Raw genomic sequence first — 21494 nt, 5'->3', positions numbered from 1 at the left:
TATCGCTGCTGTTTTGTTTTCGCATTTTGGTTATTTTGGAGCTTACGCCACCAGGTGGGTTCTGGTCACGTGGTTATCTTGCCGTGCAAGCATCTCTGCCGTATATCGCTGCTGTTTTGTTTTCGCATTTTGGTTATTTTGGAGCTTACGCCACCAGGTGGGTTCTGGTCACGTGGTTATCTTGCCGTGCAAGCATCTCTGCCGTATATCGCTGCTGTTTTGTTTTCGCATTTTGGTTATTTTGGAGCTTACGCCACCAGGTGGGTTCTGGTCACGTGGTTATCTTGCCGTGCAAGCATCTCTGCCGTATATCGCTGCTGTTTTGTTTTCGCATTTTGGTTATTTTGGAGCTTACGCCACCAGGTGGGTTCTGGTCACGTGGTTATCTTGCCGTGCAAGCATCTCTGCCGTATATCGCTGCTGTTTTGTTTTCGCATTTTGGTTATTTTGGAGCTTACGCCACCAGGTGGGTTCTGGTCACGTGGTTATCTTGCCGTGCAAGTATCTCTGCCGTATATCGCTGCTGTTTTGTTTTCGCATTTTGGTTATTTTGGAAAATTTTCTTAGTTTTAACCATGGGTCCTAAGAAATTGAGTGCCAAGGGCAGTACTGAGAAGAAGAAGAGGATGATGTGCTTGGATATAAAACACGCAATCGTCGAAAAACATGAGCGAGGTGTGCGTGTTGTCGACTTGGTGAGGCGGATGTGAAGGCAGCTGAAGATTTTATTATAACTTTTGCCGAACTGATAGAAGCCGAACGATACATCCCCCAGCAAATCTTCAACTGTGACGAGACAGGGCTCTTCTGGAAAAAGATGCCGAGGAGGACGTATATAACGGCAGAGGAGAAGAGCATGCCAGGCCACAACTTGTTCAGAGTGCCGGCGATAGCTCGCCTTCTCTTTGTGGAAGACACGGTGAGATCCTCAACATCCAACAACTAATGGGACGCAAACGGGGCGCCCAGTTTAGCGGTACACACATTGATGAATCACCCTGCCTGTGAAACACCGACATGACAGGTTATAGCTGGGTCGGGATTCAAACCCAGGCTGGACAGTTTAGAGTCAAGTGTGCATACCTCCAGTCCAGGCCATCCTGCCAACTTGTATGCTGCATACAGGTGAAATATAAAGCGCGAGATATTTTTATATATACTGTATATTTTAAAAAAAATTGGTGTGGTTTTTGGCGGGCTGGAACGGATTAATAGCATTTCAATGCATTTTAATGGGGAAATTTAATTTGAGAAACGAGCAAATTGAGTTACGAGCTCGGTCACAGAACGAATTAAACTCGTAAGTCAAGGTTTCACTGTATCTTGAAAAAGAAAGAAACCACGAGCATACTTAACAATAGACAACAGTCAGCTCGGCCAAGGAAAGCAACTGCAGTTGATGACGGAAAAATCGTCAGAGCTGTGAAGAAAAACCCTGAAACAACTGTCAGTGACATCACCAACAACCTCCAGGGTGCAGGGGTGAAAGTATCACAATCTACCGATTGCAGAAGACTTTGACAGCAGAATTACAAAGGCTACACCACAAGATACAAACCTCTCATCAGCACCAAAAATAGAAAGGCCAGATTAGAATTTGCCAAGTACAGAGGTGAGCCAGAGAGTTCAGGAACAAAGTTTTATGGACAGATGAGACCAAGATAAACCTTCAGCAAAGCGATGGAAAGGCGAAAGTTTGGAGATAGGATGGAGCTGAATATGATCCAAAGCATACTACCTCATCTGTGAAGCATGGTGGAGGTAGTGCCATGGCTGGGGCTTGCATGGCTGCCTCCGGAACTGACTCACTCATCTTTATTATTTAACTAATAATGATTTTATTGAAAAAGGCGAACGAAAGTTAGATGAAGAAAGATTTAACTAATAATGGCAGCAGCAGAATGAATTCGGAAGTGTACAGAAACATTTTGGCTGCCTATGTACAAGAAAATGCCTCCAATCTCATTGGGCGGTGATTCACCATGCAGCAAGACAATGATCCAAACACACTGCTAACACAACCAAGGAGTTCATCAGGGGAAAATGTGGAAGGTTTTAGATTGGCCAAGTCAATCTCCTGATTTAAATCAAATGGAGCATGAATTTCACTTGCGGAAGTGGACTAAAGTCAGAAATCCTCCAAAACAAACAACAACTGAAAATGGCTGCAGTAAAGACTTGGCAAAGCATCTCAAAGGAAGATCCCAATAGTTTGGTGATGTTGATGGGTCATATGGTCGATACAGTTATTGCACGCAAAGGGTATGCAACGATAACCAAATACTATTATACTACTTTAATTTACTTTAAGTAAATCTGTTTCAATAGTTATGCTGACCTAAGATTGGCGGAATGAATATAAACAAGTACAAAAAGTTTTAATTAAAACAAAAGCCGCGTCGATGTTACACAATGCCTAGATGCAGCTGTGCCTATAACGTCGATGTTATAGGCACAGGACATTCCTATTGATTCGATTACTTGATGTTATTTTTGTGCAAAGTGAAAATATATCTCGGCAATTTCCCGTGTGTGGCGACGAATTTTTAATATATCTCGGCATTTTCCCGTCTGTTATTTCAGGCGGTGTATGACTGACCATGCCGCGATTTAAAAAATATATATCTCGGCAATTTCCCGTATGTGGCGACACGTGAACGAAGCTATGCTCCTCTCTCCACATTATTGTGACGACGTATAAATTAAATATTTCATCGTGACGATTGTCATCAAATGGACGAATTTTTAATATATCTCGGCATTTTCCCGTCTGTTATTTCGGGCGGTGTATGACTGACCATGCCGCGATTTAAACAAAATATATCACAATGGACTTGAAGTTACAGGCCTTTGAGAATTCATTTCGTTCTATAAAGGGCAACTTTCATCGGATTTTCTTCCCGTTTTTTTTCAACCGAGTCTAAAACTATGTTAGCGACTGTGAAAAATGAAATGATATATCGAATTTGATTTGAAATAAAACTGTGTGAGAGAGGAAGACACCACGGGCCTACAAAACAGGCCTCAAAGCTATGCGAGTTAATAAAATGGTGGATATTTGTTTATATGAAGCCTCTCCCACAATGGGTGGAGCTATGGTTCCCAGAATGGGTGGAGCTTTGAGGTTTTGTCTTCTCTGCAAGAACAAGAAGAAGAAGAAGAAGAACAAGAATTATGCCGCTTCCGGTCCGGTATGAAGAGGACGCAGGCGTCACATGCTCGCCGCTTCTTCGACCGGGCCACTGTCAGTTGCTTTCTTTTTTGGTGGTCGTGCGGATTTTTTGGCCATTGAGTCTGCCCTCTGCATAGCCCCGGCTCTACTCCCTGCTTCGCCTGCCCGGCTCCTTCGCCTGCTCGCTGTTTCCTCATGCGCGCTCTCGTGGGTTGTGACCATCGCAGCGGTTTGGTGGCGGTTTCCCGCCGTGATCAACCTTGGCCTCGTGATCGTCTCTTTGCTCCTGCCTGCCCTCTGCTTGGTCCCGGCTCTGCTCCTGGCTTCACCTACCTGGCTCCTTCGTTTCCTTGGGCCTGCTCTCGTGGGTTGGGACCATTGTTTCACCTCCTCAACCTTGGCCTCGTCTCGTCTCTCCGCTCCTGCCTGGCATGGCTCTGCGGTACTCCGCCGCAAGGCTCCTTCTGCTCAATACCCGCTCCACCCCATCATGCATCTCTGCCATCAAATCAAATGGACTCCTCCGACGACCCAGGTACATTCACCGTGGCTCCGGTCGTAAGTTTGTTTATTTGCAATCAGGTCAGTCCATCCCCGTCCTCTGGTCGGCTCAGCGCACTCTCATTCTTCGTCCCAGCGCACCTGGTCACAGCAACGCACACGATCGCACCTCCTGCCTACGAACCCTGGCTAAATCACCGGAATTCATCCCTGCTGTTCAAAACAACATCAAGCTCACCCTGTTCAACACCCGGTCCCTCAACAACAAATGCCTCATCCTGAACGAATACATCCTGGATAACAAACTGGACTTTCTCTGTCTCACCGAAACCTGGCAACAACCTCTGGACTACTACACACTCAACCTCACCACACCCAATGGATATTCCTACGTCAATAAACCACGCTCGGAGGGCCGAGGTGGTGGAATTGCTGTTATCCACCGTCAAGACATCAAGACCAACCTCATCTCCATCTCATCTGCTCCATCATTTGAACACCTGGCTTTTAAACTCTCTGGTCGCACGCAGTCAGTCATGGCTGTCGTCTACCGCCCTCCCAAACCACACCCATCATTCCTGTCTGACTTCTCCTACTTTCTGACCCAGCTATGTTCCCTCTCCCCCTCAATCCTCCTCCTTGGTGATTTCAATATCCACATGGACTCCACTGACTCTACAATAACCACTGACTTCACTGATTTACTCACCTGCTTTAACCTCACTCAACATGTCGACTTTCCTACCCATATCCGTGGTCACATTTTGGACCTTGTCTGCTCCACTGGATTAAATTTGCACCATCTCTCTGGCTCCGACCTCACCCTCTCTGACCACTTAGCCATCACTCTGACCATCAACATCCCCGCCCCAACACCAAGACGTTATCGCACTATCACCTTCCGTAAGCTAAACGCTCTTTCACCTACCTCATTCTCATCCACCCTCTCTGAAAAAATGTCCACTTCTCCCTTCATTGACCTCCACACCCCTTCCGACCTCACTGACTACTACAACCACACTCTCTCCTCCTGCCTTGACCAGCTTGCGCCTGTAAAAACCAAAACAGTTTCTTTCACCCATTCTGCTCCCTGGTTTACCCCTGAACTCCGCCTGATGAAAACTCGTGCTCGCCAACTTGAAAGACTCCGCAATAAAACGGGTCTCACAGTTCACTCCCAAGCCTACAAGGACCACCTACAACACTACAAAGATGCCCTCTCCCGCGCCCGCTCAGCCTACTACTCTCAAATTATCCACTCTGGCTCCGGAAACCCAAAAGCACTCTTCTCGACAATAAACAAACTCCTCCGCCCCCTGAACACCACCACCCAGTCATTCACAGTAGACAACTGCATCTCCTTCCTCTCTTTCTTCCAATGCAAAATTGACAACATCTACAACAGCTTGACGACCGCCGCACCCGCTCCCCCTCCAACCACCTGCCCCCCCTTGTCCTGCCATCCCCTGTCTCGGTTCTCCCCAATCTCCCCTACTGACCTCTCTGAACTCCTCATAGGAATGAAAACTGCCACCTGCACTCTTGACCCCATCCCCTCCAGCTTTGTCAAGGCCTCCCTCCCTGCTCTCTCTCCACTTATCATTGCAACACTAAACTCCTCCCTGTCTACAGGCATCGTCCCACCTTCCCTCAAAATTGCTGCTGTTACCCCCATTCTAAAAAAACCTGGTCTAAACCCTGACACCCTAAACAACTTCAGACCCATCTCCAACCTACCCTTTCTGTCAAAAGTTTTGGAACGCGCTGTAGCCACTCAACTCAAACATCATCTCTCTGCCAATAACCTGTATGAAACATTCCAATCCGGATTCCGCTCCAACCACAGTACTGAAACTGCTCTCCTCAAAATCACCAACGACCTTCTCCTCTCCTCTGACGCTGGCAACCTCAACATTCTCGTCCTCCTCGACCTCAGCGCTGCCTTTGACACCATCGATCACACCATCCTCCTCACCCGACTTGAATCCACCTTTAACGATACCGGCACTGCCCTCTCTTGGATTAAATCATACCTCTCTGACAGACGCCAGTTCATCTCCATCAATAACTGCAAATCCCCCACTGTTCCCCTCCCCCAAGTGTCCCCCAAGGTTCAGTTCTTGGCCCCCTCCTCTTCATCCTTTACCTGTCCCCCCTCGGTCACTTAATCCGCCGTCATGGTCTCCAATTCCACTGCTTCGCCGATGACATCCAGCTTTTCATCTCCACCAAGTCCGTCTCCACCGACACCCACTCTATCCTGACAAACTGCATCACTGAAATAAAATCCTGGCTTCAAATCAACTTCCTCAAGCTTAACTGTGATAAATCTGAAATAATCATCATTGGCCCAAAAACGCTCACAAAATCCACCCATAACTTTGCCCTCAACATCGACGGTATCCCAGTATCCACCTCCCCTCACATCCAGAATCTTGGCGTCATCTTTGACCAAACCCTTTCCTTCGACAAATACACTAAACAGATCACAAAGTCAGCCTTCTTTCACCTGAAAAACATTGCCCGTCTCCGCTCATCCCTCTCCTCCACGGCTGCAGAAACCCTCATCCACGCCTTCATCACCTCCCGTCTGGACTACTGCAATAGCCTCCTCTATGGTTCACCCTCAAAAATCACCAATAAACTCCAATACATTCAGAACTCCGCTGCCCGTCTACTCACCCATTCCCGGACCCGTGACCACATCACCCCCGTCCTTTACAAGCTTCACTGGCTCCCCATCTCCCAGAGAATCCAGTACAAAATCCTCCTCTTGACATACAAAGCCCTCCATAACCTGGCCCCATCCTACCTGGCTGACCTCCTCTCCAGACACACTCCCACCCGCAACCTCCGCTCTGCTGGTACCAACCTCCTGACCCCCTCCAGCCGGACCAAATTCAGATCCTGGGGGGACAGGGCCTTCTCCATCGCTGCTCCTACCCTCTGGAACTCACTACCTCACACCATCAGAGACTCCTCCTCACTCACCACATTCAAAACATCACTAAAGACCCACCTGTTCAACACTGCATTCAACATTCAACCCACAGCATTTAACCCCTGACTATCTCTTCTCCTTCTCCCTCCTTTTGCTTTAAATATTTCCCTATTGATTCTTGTCTTTTTGCAATTGTTGTTTTCATGTATTGTTATGCATTATGTTTTCCACTCTGTCAAAGCGCCTTTGGGCTTCTGGAAAAGCGCTATACAAAATAAATGAATTATTATTATTATTATTAAGAAGAAGAACAACAACAACAACAGCAGAGGGCACTCTATGACCAGCGTCTGCGACGTGGTTAAAAAGTGTTATTGTTCCACAATATAGAAATACTAAGAAATGAAAGTTGTATTCTTGCCTCATATTCATCTTTTGATCTCAAATTCAAATGTGTTGAGTTTATAGCAATAATAACAAATTTCACTTCACTGTTCCACTACTTATGGAGGACACCGTATCTCGAGCTCTCAATACCGTTTAGCATCTCACCTTGTTTTCCAAACTGTCTGCATATGGAGTCCAAGGCCAACCCCACACATGGCTTACTCACTTCCTCTACTCTCGTATCCAACGTGCGACACTCAACGGAATCTTTTCATATCCTCTTTTGTTAAGGCCGGAGTGCGCCGAGGGAGTGTTCTGGGCCTAGTCCTATTCCTAATGTTCATCAACGATCACTCCGACTCTGGAAAATCCTCTTTATCTATTTGCTGATGATTCGACCCTCTGCCGTATGATTGCTCAATCTTTAGACCCTCAGGTAGCAGCCTCTTCCCTCCTCCAGACCCTGAAAGAGTAAGGAACTGGTCCAACACTTGGAATTTGTGTTTCAACCCGACAAATCCCACACACGCCCTGTTTCTCCGAAAGGACCGTCTGGCAAACTCTCCTATTTTCTTCTGAAACAAACCACTTAAAGAGCTTAAGTTCCTCAAACTTTTGGGCCTCACCATCATCCATGATCTTTCTTGAGCAGATCATTTTTCCAATATGGTCTCCAAAGCCAGTCGCTGACCGAGCATTGTTCATCATGCAAGGCCGTTCCTTGGTCAATCTGAACTTTTGACAACCTACAGGCCTTTCACACTCGCAGGTTGATCCCACCTTTCCCTCCTTGACTCCTTGGAAAACAAGGCCCTCAAAATCATTGGGATCTCCCATGATGAAGCTGAGCATCTAGAGATGTTACCGTCGCATCTCAGACAGGTTGGTGTCGTCTCTGTATTCTACCACCTCCTTTTTGATCTTGCACCTTCTGCCCTGTCTCAGCTCTTTCCCTCCCAGGTTTCTGCAGGAAGCAATCGGTCTGCCAGTAACGACATGTTCTTGTTCATCTCCCAAAATCCATTTTCCCTGCTCACCACCGCTCATTTGTTCCTCTTTTCTCTCGTCTGGAATCAACTTCCCCAGTCTGTTCAGTCCCATTCCTCTCTTCAGGACTTCAAGACAACTACCTGTTCACCACTACCTCAGTTTAATCCCCATCCATTCCCATGACCCCTTCTACCTAAAATGACCCCCTTCCCAAGCAATGCCCTTTCCCAGGGTATGGTGACCTCCCTCTCCCTCACCTCTTTTGGTTTGGTAGTTGTTGGTTGGTTTGTTCCTTTTCTGTTTCATTCCCGTATAACCCTTCCCCTTCTTCCTGTGTTTCATTCACCTTGTGTGCAGCTTGTTCACCCCGTGGGACCTTCTCCCCCTCCCCTTGATCTCCCTCTCTCACCTCTACTCTGCTGATAGTGTTTCCCCCTTTCCATTTTGCTCCAGCTCTTCCATGAGCCTCAATCGTGTTTACAAAATGAAGTCTCTGTACAACAACACCATCTTGTACAGACACGTGTGATGTGGTGGTACACGGTGGTGGCTCTCAAGGTAGATGGAGTTTGCTACTTGCTTCGGCCAAATTGAGCCCATCAGTTTGACTTTGTTGGAGTTACAACTCGAAACACCATTAGTAGTGCCTCAGGTAAGCCGTTCTTATGTGTCACGTGTGTGGGAACATACGGGCCACCCTGGCGGTCGACATGTGCTCCTCGCTGGACCAGGATGATCACAGCTTCATGGTGACCACCATGCACGGCCACACTCAGGGCTGGACGTCCCTCACTGTCCACACAATTGGGGTTTGCTCCCTGTTGGGTTCAGGAAGGACGTGGTCAGGTGATTAATGAACGTTTTGTGTGGTTGACAAATTTGATGTTTAAGAAAAGGTTGGTACCTTAAAAGATTCAAATTGAAGACAACTTAACACCTTATCCAACCTTGTAATCACAAGTGTGTATTTACCTCCCTGTCCCTTAATTTGTCCAATCAGAGAATCGGAAGTCATTACCTCCATCACCTTAGGTGGACGGAGGTTATGTTTTAACACCTGTCTGTCTGTCAGGAGGATATCTCAAAAAGTTATGGATGGATTATGACAAAACTAGGTGGATGAGTTGGTTGGGTGACCAGAACAAGCCGATTAGGTTTTGCTTCAGGTGCGGATGCAGGTTCGACCTCTCAGTGGGATACAAAAGGTAAACCGTTGAGCCTGGCGGAGGTGTGCGCTCTACCGAGTGATGTTCCAGTTCCAGTTGTTCGATTACAATACAAAGGTCCTGCCACCGATACCTTTGTGCATGTTATTAGGGAATGCTGCGCCGTTTATCTCGGTAGGTTGTTTTGGTACAAACCCCAAAATATGGGAAATACCCCTGGGTGCCCACAATGAGGCAGTATACTACACTGACTAAAGGTATTTTAAACCAATTTCAAGGGCTGCTCGAAGACAAGGATGGGCAGCATGTACAATCATACTAACATAATAATAAGACTTTAAACAAAAAAAAACTACTTCGGGGGCATTCCCATCCCCCCCCCCCCGTTCCCATTCCCCCCACTCTCCCCCCCCCCGTTCCCATTCCCCTCACTCTCCCCCCCCCCCCCGTTCCCATTCCCCTCACTCTCCCCCCCCTCACCCCGTTCCCATTCCACTCACTCCCCCCCCCGTTCCCATTCCCCTCACTCCCCCCCCCCCCGTTCCCATTCCCCCCACTCTCCCCCCCCCGTTCCCATTCCCCTCACTCTCCCCCCCCCCGTTCCCATTCCCCTCACTCTCCCCCCCCCCCGTCCCATTCCCCTCACTCTCCCCCCCCCCCCCCCGTTCCCATTCCCCTCACTCTCCCCCCCCCCCCCCGTTCCCATTCCACTTACTCTCCCCTCCCCCTCTCCCTCTCCTCTCCCCGTCGTAGACTCCATTAGGGTCCATATTTTATCAATGCCGTGAACAAACTACGGTAGAACATGCGTGATGAAGGTTGTGATCAAGTTTCACCAAAATCATGTGTTTAGTTTCTGAGAAGAAAGGAAATGCCTATCTTGGGGGTTTGGGGGGGGGGGGGGGTGGGGGCAATCGCCCCATAAAACCCCTGAGGGCCCCATTTTTTAGCCGAGTCGCAGACGCTGGTCATAGAGTGCCATCTGCTGTTGTTGTTCTTCTTCCTCTTCCTCTTCTTCTTCTTCTTGTTCTTGCAGAGAAGACAAAACCTCAAAGCTCCACCCATTCTGGGAGAGGCTTCATATAAACAAATATCCACCATTTTATTAACTCGCATAGCTTTGAGGCCTGTTTTGTAGGCCCGTGGTGTCTTCCTCTCTCACACAGTTTTATTTCAAATCAAATTCCATATATCATTTCATTTTTCACAGTCGCTAACATAGTTTTAGACTCGGTTGAAAAAAAACGGGAACAAAATCCGATGAAAGTTGCCTTTTATAGAACGAAATGAATTCTCAAAGGCCTGTAACTTCAAGTCCATTGAGATATATATATTTTAAATCGCGGCATGGTCAGTCATACACCGCCCGAAATAACAGACGGGAAAATGCCGAGATATATATATTTTGTTTAAATCGCGGCATGCTTAGTCATACACCGCCCGAAATAACACACGGGAAAATGCCGAGATATATATATTTTGTTTAAATCGCGGCATGGTCAGTCATACACCGCCTGAAATAACAGACGGGAAAATGCCGAGATATATTAAAAATTCGTCCATTTGATGACAATCGTCACGATGAAATATTTAATTTATACGTCGTCACAATAATGTGGAGAGGAGCATAGCTTCGTTCACGTGTCGCCACACACGGGAAATTGCCGAGATATATATTTTTTAAATCGCGGCATGGTCAGTCATACACCGCCTGAAATAACAGACGGGAAAATGCCGTCTGCCGAGATATATTAAAAATTCGTCGCCAGACACGGGAAATTGCCGAGATATATTTTCACTTTGCACAAAAATAACATCAAGTAATCGAATCAATAGGAATGTCCTGTGCCTATAACATCGACGTTATAGGCACAGCTGCATCTAGGCATTGTGTAACATCGACGTGGCTTTTGTTTCAATTAAAACTTTTTGTACTTGTTTTTTACTGTCTTAAACAAACATTGGTACATTACGGGTGATGAAGGTTGTGGTCAAGTTTCATCGGAATTGCTTGTGTAGTTTCAGAGGAAAAAGCAAATTCCTATTTTGCGGGGTCAAACCTAGACCCTCTTCGACCCCAGTTAGACCCTCTTAGACCCCGATTTTAAAAAATGCCTTCCTGCCAGACCAGTTCGAGCTGCACGAGCATCAAATGAGAGCTGAGAAGACCTGTGTGTGTCCTTTCTGAAGGAATAGGCCACACCAGGTAGTTGTGGTTAAGAGTAAGGGCGCGTGCATGCAGTACACCTGTGGGTATATAATTAAACTTGGTACCTTTGCCCACGAAAACACAAATGAGAATCTTTGCGTAAATAGCCATGTTTTGGTTGTTGGTGTTGTTGTTGTGGCACAGGTTGGTCTAATAGGACAAAGAGAGTGAGTGTGTCGAGCCAAGAGTGATACGAGTGTACCCACATCATCCATGAGCTTCTGCAGGGTCTCCGCCCGACCTTCTCCATCTGGGCCCAGCTCTTGTAACAGCAGCCCATCGATTGTCTGTGAAAGGGCAGACATTACAGACAAGCTGGTTTGCACGATTGGTCAATGTCTTTCCATCCCAAATAGACATGACGCGGACAGTTTCACAACCACGTCCTGGAGCCAAAGTTAGAATTATTGCATTGCACTCGTAAATGTGAGGGTTCTAACAAAGGGTCGTTCCCCCTTACCCACATCCTCCAACTGATGCAATGTCACAATAAGGAACAAAATGACATTCGGTCAATCAGGGGCCATATCTTCAAATCCAGAAAAGGTGAATCACAGTGATCGTCTTGGACGATGTCAGAATATCGCGAGATGGGGCAAGGTCACAAGGTCGATCAGAGAGACCATCACAAGGGTGGCGATGAGAGAGACTATCACAAGGGTGGTGATCAGAGAGACCATCACAAGGGTGGTGATGAGAGAGACTATCACAAGGGTGGTGATGAGAGAGACTATCACAAGGGTGGCGATGAGAGAGAGACCATCACAAGGGTGGTGATCAGAGAGACCATCACATGGGTGGTGATGAGAGAGACTATCACAAGGGTGGTGATGAGAGAGAGACCATCACTAGGGTGGCGATGAGATAGAGACTATCACAAGGGTGGCGATGAGAGAGACCATCACATGGGTGGTGATGAGAGAGACTATCACATGGGTGGTGATCAGAGAGACCATCACATGGGTGGTGATGAGAGAGACTATCACAAGGGTGGTGATGAGAGAGAGACCATCACTAGGGTGGCGATGAGATAGAGACTATCACAAGGGTGGCGATGAGAGAGACCATCACATGGGTGGTGATCAGAGAGAGACCATCACAAGGGTGGTGATCAGAGAGACCATCACAAGGGCGGTGATCAGAGAGAGACCATCACATGGGTGGTGATCAGAGAGACCATCACATGGGTGGTGATCAGAGAGACCATCACATGGGTGGTGATCAGAGAGACCATCACATGGGTGGTGATCAGAGAGAGACCATCACAAGGGTGGTGATCAGAGAGACCATCACAAGGGTGGTGATCAGAGAGAGACCATCATATGGGTGGTGATCAGAGAGAGACCATCACAAGGGTGGTGATCAGAGAGACCATCACAAGGGTGGTGATCAGAGAGAGACCATCATATGGGTGGTGATCAGAGAGAGACCATCACAAGGGTGGTGATCAGAGAGAGACCATCACATGGGTGGTGATCAGAGAGAGACCATACTCACCGATGGGTGACCTGCGTTCAGTGCTCTCGGCCTTTTCTTCGGACTTTTGCTTCCTCCGGTCGTGGAGTTCAGTGAGCTGCAGATGTCGCTGGCTGGAGGTGACATCAAGGTACCATTATATCACATGGGGCGCGGTGATGTGCTCTGCTTGATACAGGAGGGAACATTTGCCAAGTTGCAAGGATCCGTTGATGCAAATGATATAGACGGAAATTGAATCCGTTGGCGTCGTGACTCCTGAGATCCCAGACAGCGATAACGGTGGAGGGAGCCAAAGGGTGCTGGGTCACATCTTTTGTGTCAATAGTGAATAAATGTGCCTATAGTGAATATATGTGCCTATAGTGAATATATGTGCCTATAGTGAATAGATGTGCCGATAGTGAATATATGTGCCTACAGAGAATATATGTGCCAACAGTGAATATATGTGCCTATAGTGAATATATGTGCCTATAATGAATATATGTACCAATCGTGAATATATGTGCCTATAGTGAATATATGTGCCTATAGTGAATATATGTGCCTATAGTGAATATATGTGCCTATAGTGAATATATGTGCCGATAGTGAATATATGTGCCTATAGTGAATTTTTTGTGCCGATAGTGAATATATGTGCCTATAGTGAATATATGTGCCTATAGTGAATATATGTGCCGATAGTGAATATATGTGCCTATAGTGAATTTTTTGTGCCGATAGTGAATATATGTGTTTATAGTGAATATATGTGCCTACAGTGAATATATGTGCCTATCGTGAATATATGTGCCCACAGTGAATTTTTTGTGCCCATAGTGAAGATATGTGCCCATAGTGAATGTGTGTGCCCATCATGAATGTGTGTGCCCAGAGTGAACATATGTGCCCATAGTGAATATATGTGCCCATAGATATATGTGCTCATAGTGAATATATGTGCCCATAGTGAATATATGTGCCCATAGTCAATGTGTGTGCCCATCATGAATGTGTGTGCCCAGAGTGAATATATGTGCCCATAGTGAATATATGTGCCCATAGTGAATGTGTGCCCATCATGAATGTGTGTGCCCATCGTGAATATATGTGCCCATAGTGAATATATGTGCCCATAGTGAATGTGTGTGCCCATAGTGAATACATGTGCCCATAGTGAATATATGTGCCCATGGTGAATATATGTGCCCACCGTGAATATATGTGCCCATAGTGAATGTGTGTGCCCATCGTGAATGTGTGTGCCCACGGTGAATGTGTGTGCCAATAGTAAATATATGTGCCTATACGTAGTGAATATATGTGCCCATAGTGAATATATGTGCCCATAGTGAATGTGTGTGCTGATAGTGAATGTGTGTGCCCATAGTGAATGTGTGTGCCCATGGTGAATACATGTGCCCATCGTGAATGTGTGTGCCAAAATGAATTTGTGTGCCCACGGTGAATGTGTGTGCCCATAGTGAACATATGTGCCCATCGTAAATGTATGTGCCCATCGTGAATGTATGTGCCCATAGTGAATATATGTGCCCATCGTGAATGTGTGTGCCCATCGTGAATGTGTGTGCCCATCGTGAATGTGTGTGCCCATAGTGAATGTGTGTGCCCACAGTGAATGTGTGTGCCCAAAGTGAATATATGGGCCCATAGTGAATGTATGTGCCCATAGTGAATGTGTGTGCCCACAGTGAATGTGTGTGCCAATAGTGAATGTGTGTACCAATCGTGAATGTGTGTGCCAATAGTGAATGTGTGTGCCAATAGTGAATGTGTGTGCCCATCGTGAATGTGTGTGCCAATAGTGAATGTGTGTGCCCAGAGTGAATGCGTGTGCCCAGAGTGAATGTGTGTGCCCTCGGTGAATGTGTGTGTTCATTGTGAATGCATGTGCCCACGGTGAATATGTGTGCCCATCGTGAATGTGTGTGCCCACGGTGAATGTGTGTGCTCATAGTGAATGTGTGTGCCCACAGTGAATGTGTGTGCTCATCGTGAATGTGTGTGTCCATGGTGAATGTGTGTGCCCATAGTGAATGTGTGTGCCCACGGTGAATGTGTGTGCTCATCGTGAATATATGTGCCCATAGTGAATATATGTGCCCATAGTCAATGTGTGTGCCAATAGTGAATGTGTGTGCCAATAGTGAATGTGTGTGCCCATCGTGAATGTGTGTGCCAATAGTGAATGTGTGTGCCCAGAGTGAATGCGTGTGCCCAGAGTGAATGTGTGTGCCCTCGGTGAATGTGTGTGCTCATTGTGAATGCGTGTGCCCACGGTGAATATGTGTGCCCATCGTGAATGTGTGTGCCCACGGTGAATGTGTGTGCTCATAGTGAATGTGTGTGCCCACAGTGAATGTGTGTGCTCATCGTGAATGTGTGTGCCCATGGTGAATGTGTGTGCCCATAGTGAATGTGTGTGCCCACGGTGAATGTGTGTGCTCATCGTGAAAGTGAGTGCCCACGGTGAATATGTGTGCTCCTAGTGAATGTGTGTGCCCACAGTGAATGTGTGTGCTCATAGTGAATGTGTGTGCCTGTGGTGATTGTGTGTACCCATAGTGAATGTATGTGCCCACGTAGTGAATGTATGCGCCCATGTAGTGAATGTATGTGCCCACCTAGTGCATGTATGTACCCACGTCGTGAATGTATGTGCCAATCGTGAATGTGTGTGCCCATAGTTAATGTGTGTGCCCATAGTGAATGTGTGTGCCCACGGTGAATGTGTGTGCTCATAGTGAATATATGTGCCAATAGTGAATGTGTGTGCCCATGGTGAATGTGTGTGCTCATAGTGAATGTGTGTGCCAATATAGAATGTGTGTGCGCATAGTGAACGTGTGCATGCCAAAAGTGAATGTGTGTACCAATCGTGAATGTGTGCATGCCAATAGTGAATGTGTGTACCAATAGTGAATGTGTGTGCCCATAGTGAATGTGTGTGCCCATAGTGAATGTGTGCGTGCCAATAGTGAATGTGTGTACCAATAGTGAATGTGTGCGTGCCAATAGTGAATGTGTGTACCAATAGTGAATGTGTATGCCAATAGTGAATGTGTGTGCCCATAGTGAATGTGTATGCCAATGGTGAATGTGTGTGCCCACGTAGTGAATGTATGTGCCCATGTAGTGAATGTGTGTGCCAATAGTGAATGTGTCGGGAATTGAACCTACTGTATAGACTCGTATTCTTAACTGGTTAATAATAATAAAACTGTATCTCGTTGTGTTATCTAGTTAGCTTGCCATAATCCCTTTGTAATTGTGGCTTGTTTGGACGCTAAAATAATATAACTTTTATAACCAATTTGGGCCGAAAGGTATCCAGATATGGGAATATAACATATAGTATTCACTAGTTAAATCTGTTGTAACCTTTCTTTGCTTTGTGATAAAAGGTATTTCTTTTACAAATTGCAGTGCCTTGGAATGTAAACGCGCGCTGGAAAAACAATTAATTATGTGTGGGACCCTGTGCGCTTTCTCGCGGCACGGCCTCACCAAGGCCTGGACTCACTCACCATCTGTTAGATTGGGTCCGAGGGAGTCCTTCTCCGGGCAAACAACCGGATCTTACTGATAGTTGAAGTCGTAAACGTCTCTGAACTCTCTTTGTCTTTCTCTCCTTTGCTTTGCCACCTGGCACATGTAACATTTTATGACTGTTGTTATCTGATGTCGAAATTGTATTTGTACGTGCACACCACGATTCTGCTTTAGAGTGGTCTTGGCGATGGCTTCGGGCTTGTCCACCTTCGTCAAAATCTCCTCTCCACGGCCATGTTTCTCGGTTGATCTTTAATAAATCACTGATTCTTTGAACTGAAACGACTGGACCTGGGTCTTCATCTCCGTGGTACGGGAGTGGGCCCTTCGAATCCAGCATTTGGCGTCATGGACAGGATGGACGCATAAGCTCAAAGGGACGAATCCTTGAGGGACCTGAGGCGGGAGAGGCTACGCGTGTGCGGGCACTCATTTGACTTAAGGTAAGCCATTTGGTGCTTGGGGATTACTCCAAATGTGTACCTGCCTCATTTCCCTCGAGTAAAGACTTGTCCAGCTGAGAATTATTTGCGCTCCAATCCGAACGAGATTATGAAATTGTAAAAGCGGGCTTTTCTGCCCAATGGTTTAGTTATTGGTCAACCTAGGGGTAAGGGATTTCGTCAGAGAAAGCGGGTTTGTGAGGTCAGGCGTGCCAAAGGGCGCTGCAGGTAACGACTGAGATCAGCCAAGGGAGGTTAGTCCAACTATGGGGTAGGCCCCAAGCAAGGAGAGCTTGCCTCTCAGGAACCAGGGAAGAGTTGGGCTAAACTGATGAATACTCTGAGGGAAATGGCCAGAAGGAAGGATGAAGTGCAGCTACCAGGTAGGCTTGGTAGGGTAGTGGAAACTACAAGGTCAGGTCAGGTAGAGACCAGGGTCAGAAGAAGGAAGACGAAGCAGTGAAGTGAAATACTACTAAACAGGCCAGTTCCGGGCAGCGATAGTGCTGAAACTCCACAGAGAGAAAGCACAGGAAGACAGGATTCAGGAACAGAAACTATGCAGGAATTGCATCGACAGAGATTAATGCAAATGAGCAGGATTCCTACTCCCCCCTAAAACCCCACTTCCCCCATACCCTCCCACTCTACTGCTCCCTCCACTCCCACTGCCCCCCCCCTCCCCAAACCCACCACCTCCACACCTGGACTAACTCCGCGAGTACCAGGTGCTGCCCTCCCGACTCAACCATACCCACCCCTATCCCCCGGCATGAATGGAATGATCTTTTGTGGAATGAATGAATACATGATGTCCGATCGTGGCTTTCCTTCCTTCGTGTGTACTTGTGTATGAAGGAGGTGTAAATAAGTGCGGAGTTGTGTATCGTTCATGGGCTCAAAATGGGTGCATGGTGGTGTGAGTGTTTTGAATGGTGCGGAGGGAAAATGGATGAGGATTGTTGGACAAGATTGTACAAAGAGACAAGATTGTGCGCGACACAAGTGTGCTCAGGTGTTTGACAGGTCACGTGGTGTGCGAGTAATGCAAGTGTGCAACACCACTAGGTGTGTGCGGTGTGTGAAAGTACGAGCGGTACGAGGTGCCAATGGTCATGTGGTATGAGTGTTTGTGGTGGCGATGTGTGGTGCACTGGGATTGTGTCAGGAGGTGTAAGCTTGTGAAAATGGAGAGTGAGCTTTCAGCGTGTATAATAAGTTTCTGAAAAAATAGACATTTAAATGGATGAAATCGCATCAGGTATTGCGGAGAAAATTATATGGGATCGATGAGATCGGGGATCCCAGGGGCATGGGACATGTGTGGAATGCTTCCTGGAATACAAATGCTTCCCAGAGTGCTTCCCGGAATTTGAATGCAAATGCCCTCCGGGATTGGATTGAGAGACCAAGTTGTGGTCAGGGATTTGACGGAGGTGGGCATTGTGTGACGGGTGGTTGCATCATCAATGGTTGGGTGATGTGGGATTTGAGGCAGGGGAGTTTTGCAGGTGGAGTTTGATCTTGCAGTGATATCTTGCGGACAAGGTCTGTGGGCTGTGGAAAATAATCACGAGAGTGTGTCGTGAGGTTGTGGTGTGCTCCAGGATGCGGCATGTCGGCCAGCCGAATGATTGTGCCCTCGCCAGTGATTGCTTGCGGAGGATTTCGGGCTGTATTTCGCCTGCTTGATGTGTGGGAATCCATGCCGGGTAGGATGTTTGATGTTTGAGAGATGCTGGTTTTAACGTCTATTCGAGGATCGACGTCCTGGGGGTGTCCGTTAAATTGAACCACAATTGATCACTGTGTTGCTTTAGTTTAGATTGAGCGCGGCGTCGAGCGATCGTCGATTATGATAAGTAAATAAATGTCGTTCACTGGCAAGCATACGTAATATGTGGATTTCGACTTGTCTACTGCTAGTTGGCATTGTTTTAATTGTTGGTTAAATTGGCCGGATGCTGCTGCTGATTGGCTGCTACCTTGAAGTTCTGAATTCTTGGTGTTTCTGCCCAGTTAAATGGAGTCTTTTGTTCCTTTTGAAGTTCTTTATAAGACTCACGTTAGTCCCATGACGCTGTGCGGAGCTGGCTTTTTTAAGCCTTTTTTTTTTTTTTTTGCGATTATGGAATTGAAATGGTAAATATCATGTTGGTTGGAATCCTGTTGGGAGAGATGGTGGCTCGGTGGAGGATGTGTGTGACCTGTTGAAGATCGTTTTGTGGGCCTTGCTGTTAGGATCGATTGATCACTTCGAATGTCGGATCTCGTTCAGTGCCCCCACCTTCGTCCCCCGCACGGGTCCGCGGGCGGTTGTTGTTCCCGTTGTGGGGGCGGGCCCAAGAGGGGGTGGGGGGGGGGCACGAGTGGTTGGCAGGCTGCAGATCAATTGGAGGTGGTTCATGGTCTTGTGGGGGCGCTAAATGGTGTTGTGCGGATGCTAATTCGGTCTGGAGAGCTCTCGGATGAACGTTGATATGAAGCGGTTTCTTGGGGAGGGTTACACTGGATGGGCTGCCGTTGCCTTTGGGGCAATGTTGCCAGCGGCAGTTGGGGCAGGAATTTGGAGTTCGTTGAATTGAATTCAGAATATGGAATTTGTTCAGAATGCTGGCGATAGCTCACCTTCCCCTGGGGAATGTCAATTGGGATCTTTTTCGTCCACCAACTATATTGACAGTAGACAGGATTCCCAGTTTTAACATGTATCTGAGGGATGGAGCACACGTTATGGAGTCTCCCTGCCTGACAAGAAATGGGATTTAATGAGATTTGTAATGGGATTAGGACTAGTTAATTGAGAGAAAGCAGACCCGTTCAGGGTGCCGGTGATAAATCACATACTCTTCGTGAAATATACCAACTAATTATAGCAAAAGGGACACCCAAACGTCCATCTTTGTGATGTGAAAATGATTGGCTGGAAGGATCATGTGCGTTGGAGACTCCACATTGAAAATGACCTTTGAGATTTAACGATTTGTCAAGGGAAATGTAAATATGGGACTTACCTGTGTGTTCAAAGGCATTTTCCATGTGGATTTCAGAATCGAGAGGCTGGCAGTTTTGTGTAATGAGAAGGATTAAAGTTCACGTGGTATGCTGTCAAAGGTGTGAAATACACACCTTTGACCTGCAAGGGAATTATTTTTGGCAATTTATTTTTTGATTTGCGTTTCTTTGGCAGGGAAAATGGAAAATTTTGGGTTCATCAAATGCATTTTATAATATGATAAACGGACCAGTTAATTTTTTTATTTGTTTTATTTGTAATAAATAAATAAATAAAAAAGGGAGGTAATGGAAAGGACCCAGTGCAAATGTTGATTGAACACATGATAGGGCTATTTGGCGGGAATGTGGCATGTCTGTGGCATGTGGCAAAAACTGCTGCTCCCCTGCGTAGAGACACGACCACGGTCAATGGAGGGGGCCGATTGGTTTGACCCCCTTAACACCCAGACAGTACTGAAAGGGACAGATGATTGGATTCGTATGTGAGAATTTTTTAAGTGCTTCTTTTAAGTTCATCGAGTAATATGGCCAACCACTGAGTGCCATTCTAGTTGTAAAATGCTATTTGTCAGATGGCATTTTTTCAGAATTTAATGTAGATATTGGGAAATTCTGGAGGATTGAAGTGGAGAGACCCAGGATTGGACTTAATTACAATTTTTGGAACAACTCATTTACCGATTGGTGAGAAACGCCATGGATCCCTACAAAATGTAAGACAATATAAGACAGCCAGAGGCCGAAACAGGTGCATGGTGAACAGGTGCATGATATGCTGAGAGCGGGACCCAGGCGGGGGCCGGGTGGATAAGATAAAATTGGTTTATGAAAATAATCGTTGGAATAATGGTTTCTGTTGGATGCTCAGAAAAAATTCTGGCGCGCAGCATCCACGCACGAGTACGACAGGTGTTGCCAGAACCAACAGACCAAGCCATCCATAACTTCAAGGCGGGTGACCAGGTGCTGGTAAATCACTTCACCAGGAAGACCGCCCTCGAGCCACGGTGGATCAGGCCTCTGCAGGTATTGTTGACCACACCAACCACAGTCTTCTGCAAGGGTAAGACTTCCTGGATACACACCACTCACTGTAAATTGGCCATCCCCACTGAACCCAAAGATGGGACTACTGGGTAGGACATTGGCCCTGGCTTAATCACCCAAGGGGTCACCTCAAACGTTCCCAACTTATTTGCCAAATAGACAAAGGGAGATACCCATGGTTGCCCTGGCATGGATTTACTAGGAAGAGAACCCACAATTTGCACCACCAAGTGGGAAGAACGAGAGGTATGGGGAAGTCCCATGCTACCCAGAGAATTGACCGTGGAGGACGGCGAAAAACTGCTGCTCCCCTGCGTAGAGACACGACCACGGTCAATGGAGGGGGCCGATTGGTTTGACCCCCTTAACACCCAGACAGTACTGAAGTGGTACGCCTCCTCCCCAACACAGGAACATATAGAAATGCTATACATAAATGACACTTCCCGGGTGATACAACCAGGCTATCATTGGGGACGCAGCTGCTTCTCATTGGCCTTTAAGGTCGCCTTTGGCAACTCCACTAGCCTAGCCGTGTATTGCTCGATTAAAGGTGGGAAGCAAGGTCGGCCAGCCGTTAGGAAAC

General features: G+C 46.9%; 1 protein-coding gene across 1 annotated transcript in view; it reads right to left on the bottom strand.

Annotated features, from left to right (window-relative positions):
- The window catches only part of DZANK1 (double zinc ribbon and ankyrin repeat domains 1), a 104360-nt gene that overhangs the window by 10117 nt on the left and 72749 nt on the right, over positions 1-21494 (bottom strand). The window contains exons 18-20 of the mRNA XM_078785067.1: positions 12864-12955; positions 11573-11653; positions 8682-8809 (exon numbers count right to left, since the gene is read on the bottom strand). Coding sequence (XP_078641193.1) covers positions 8682-8809; positions 11573-11653; positions 12864-12955 — 301 coding nt within the window. The remainder of the gene's footprint in view (positions 1-8681; positions 8810-11572; positions 11654-12863; positions 12956-21494) is intronic.

This window comes from Myxine glutinosa, chromosome 9, assembly GCF_964187855.1.
Source record: "Myxine glutinosa chromosome 9, kmMyxGlut1.1, whole genome shotgun sequence".
NCBI classification, from domain to species: Eukaryota; Metazoa; Chordata; class Myxini; order Myxiniformes; family Myxinidae; genus Myxine; species Myxine glutinosa.
The sequence above is the reverse complement of the archived record's forward strand: the minus strand, read 5'-3'. Positions and strand labels throughout refer to the sequence as shown.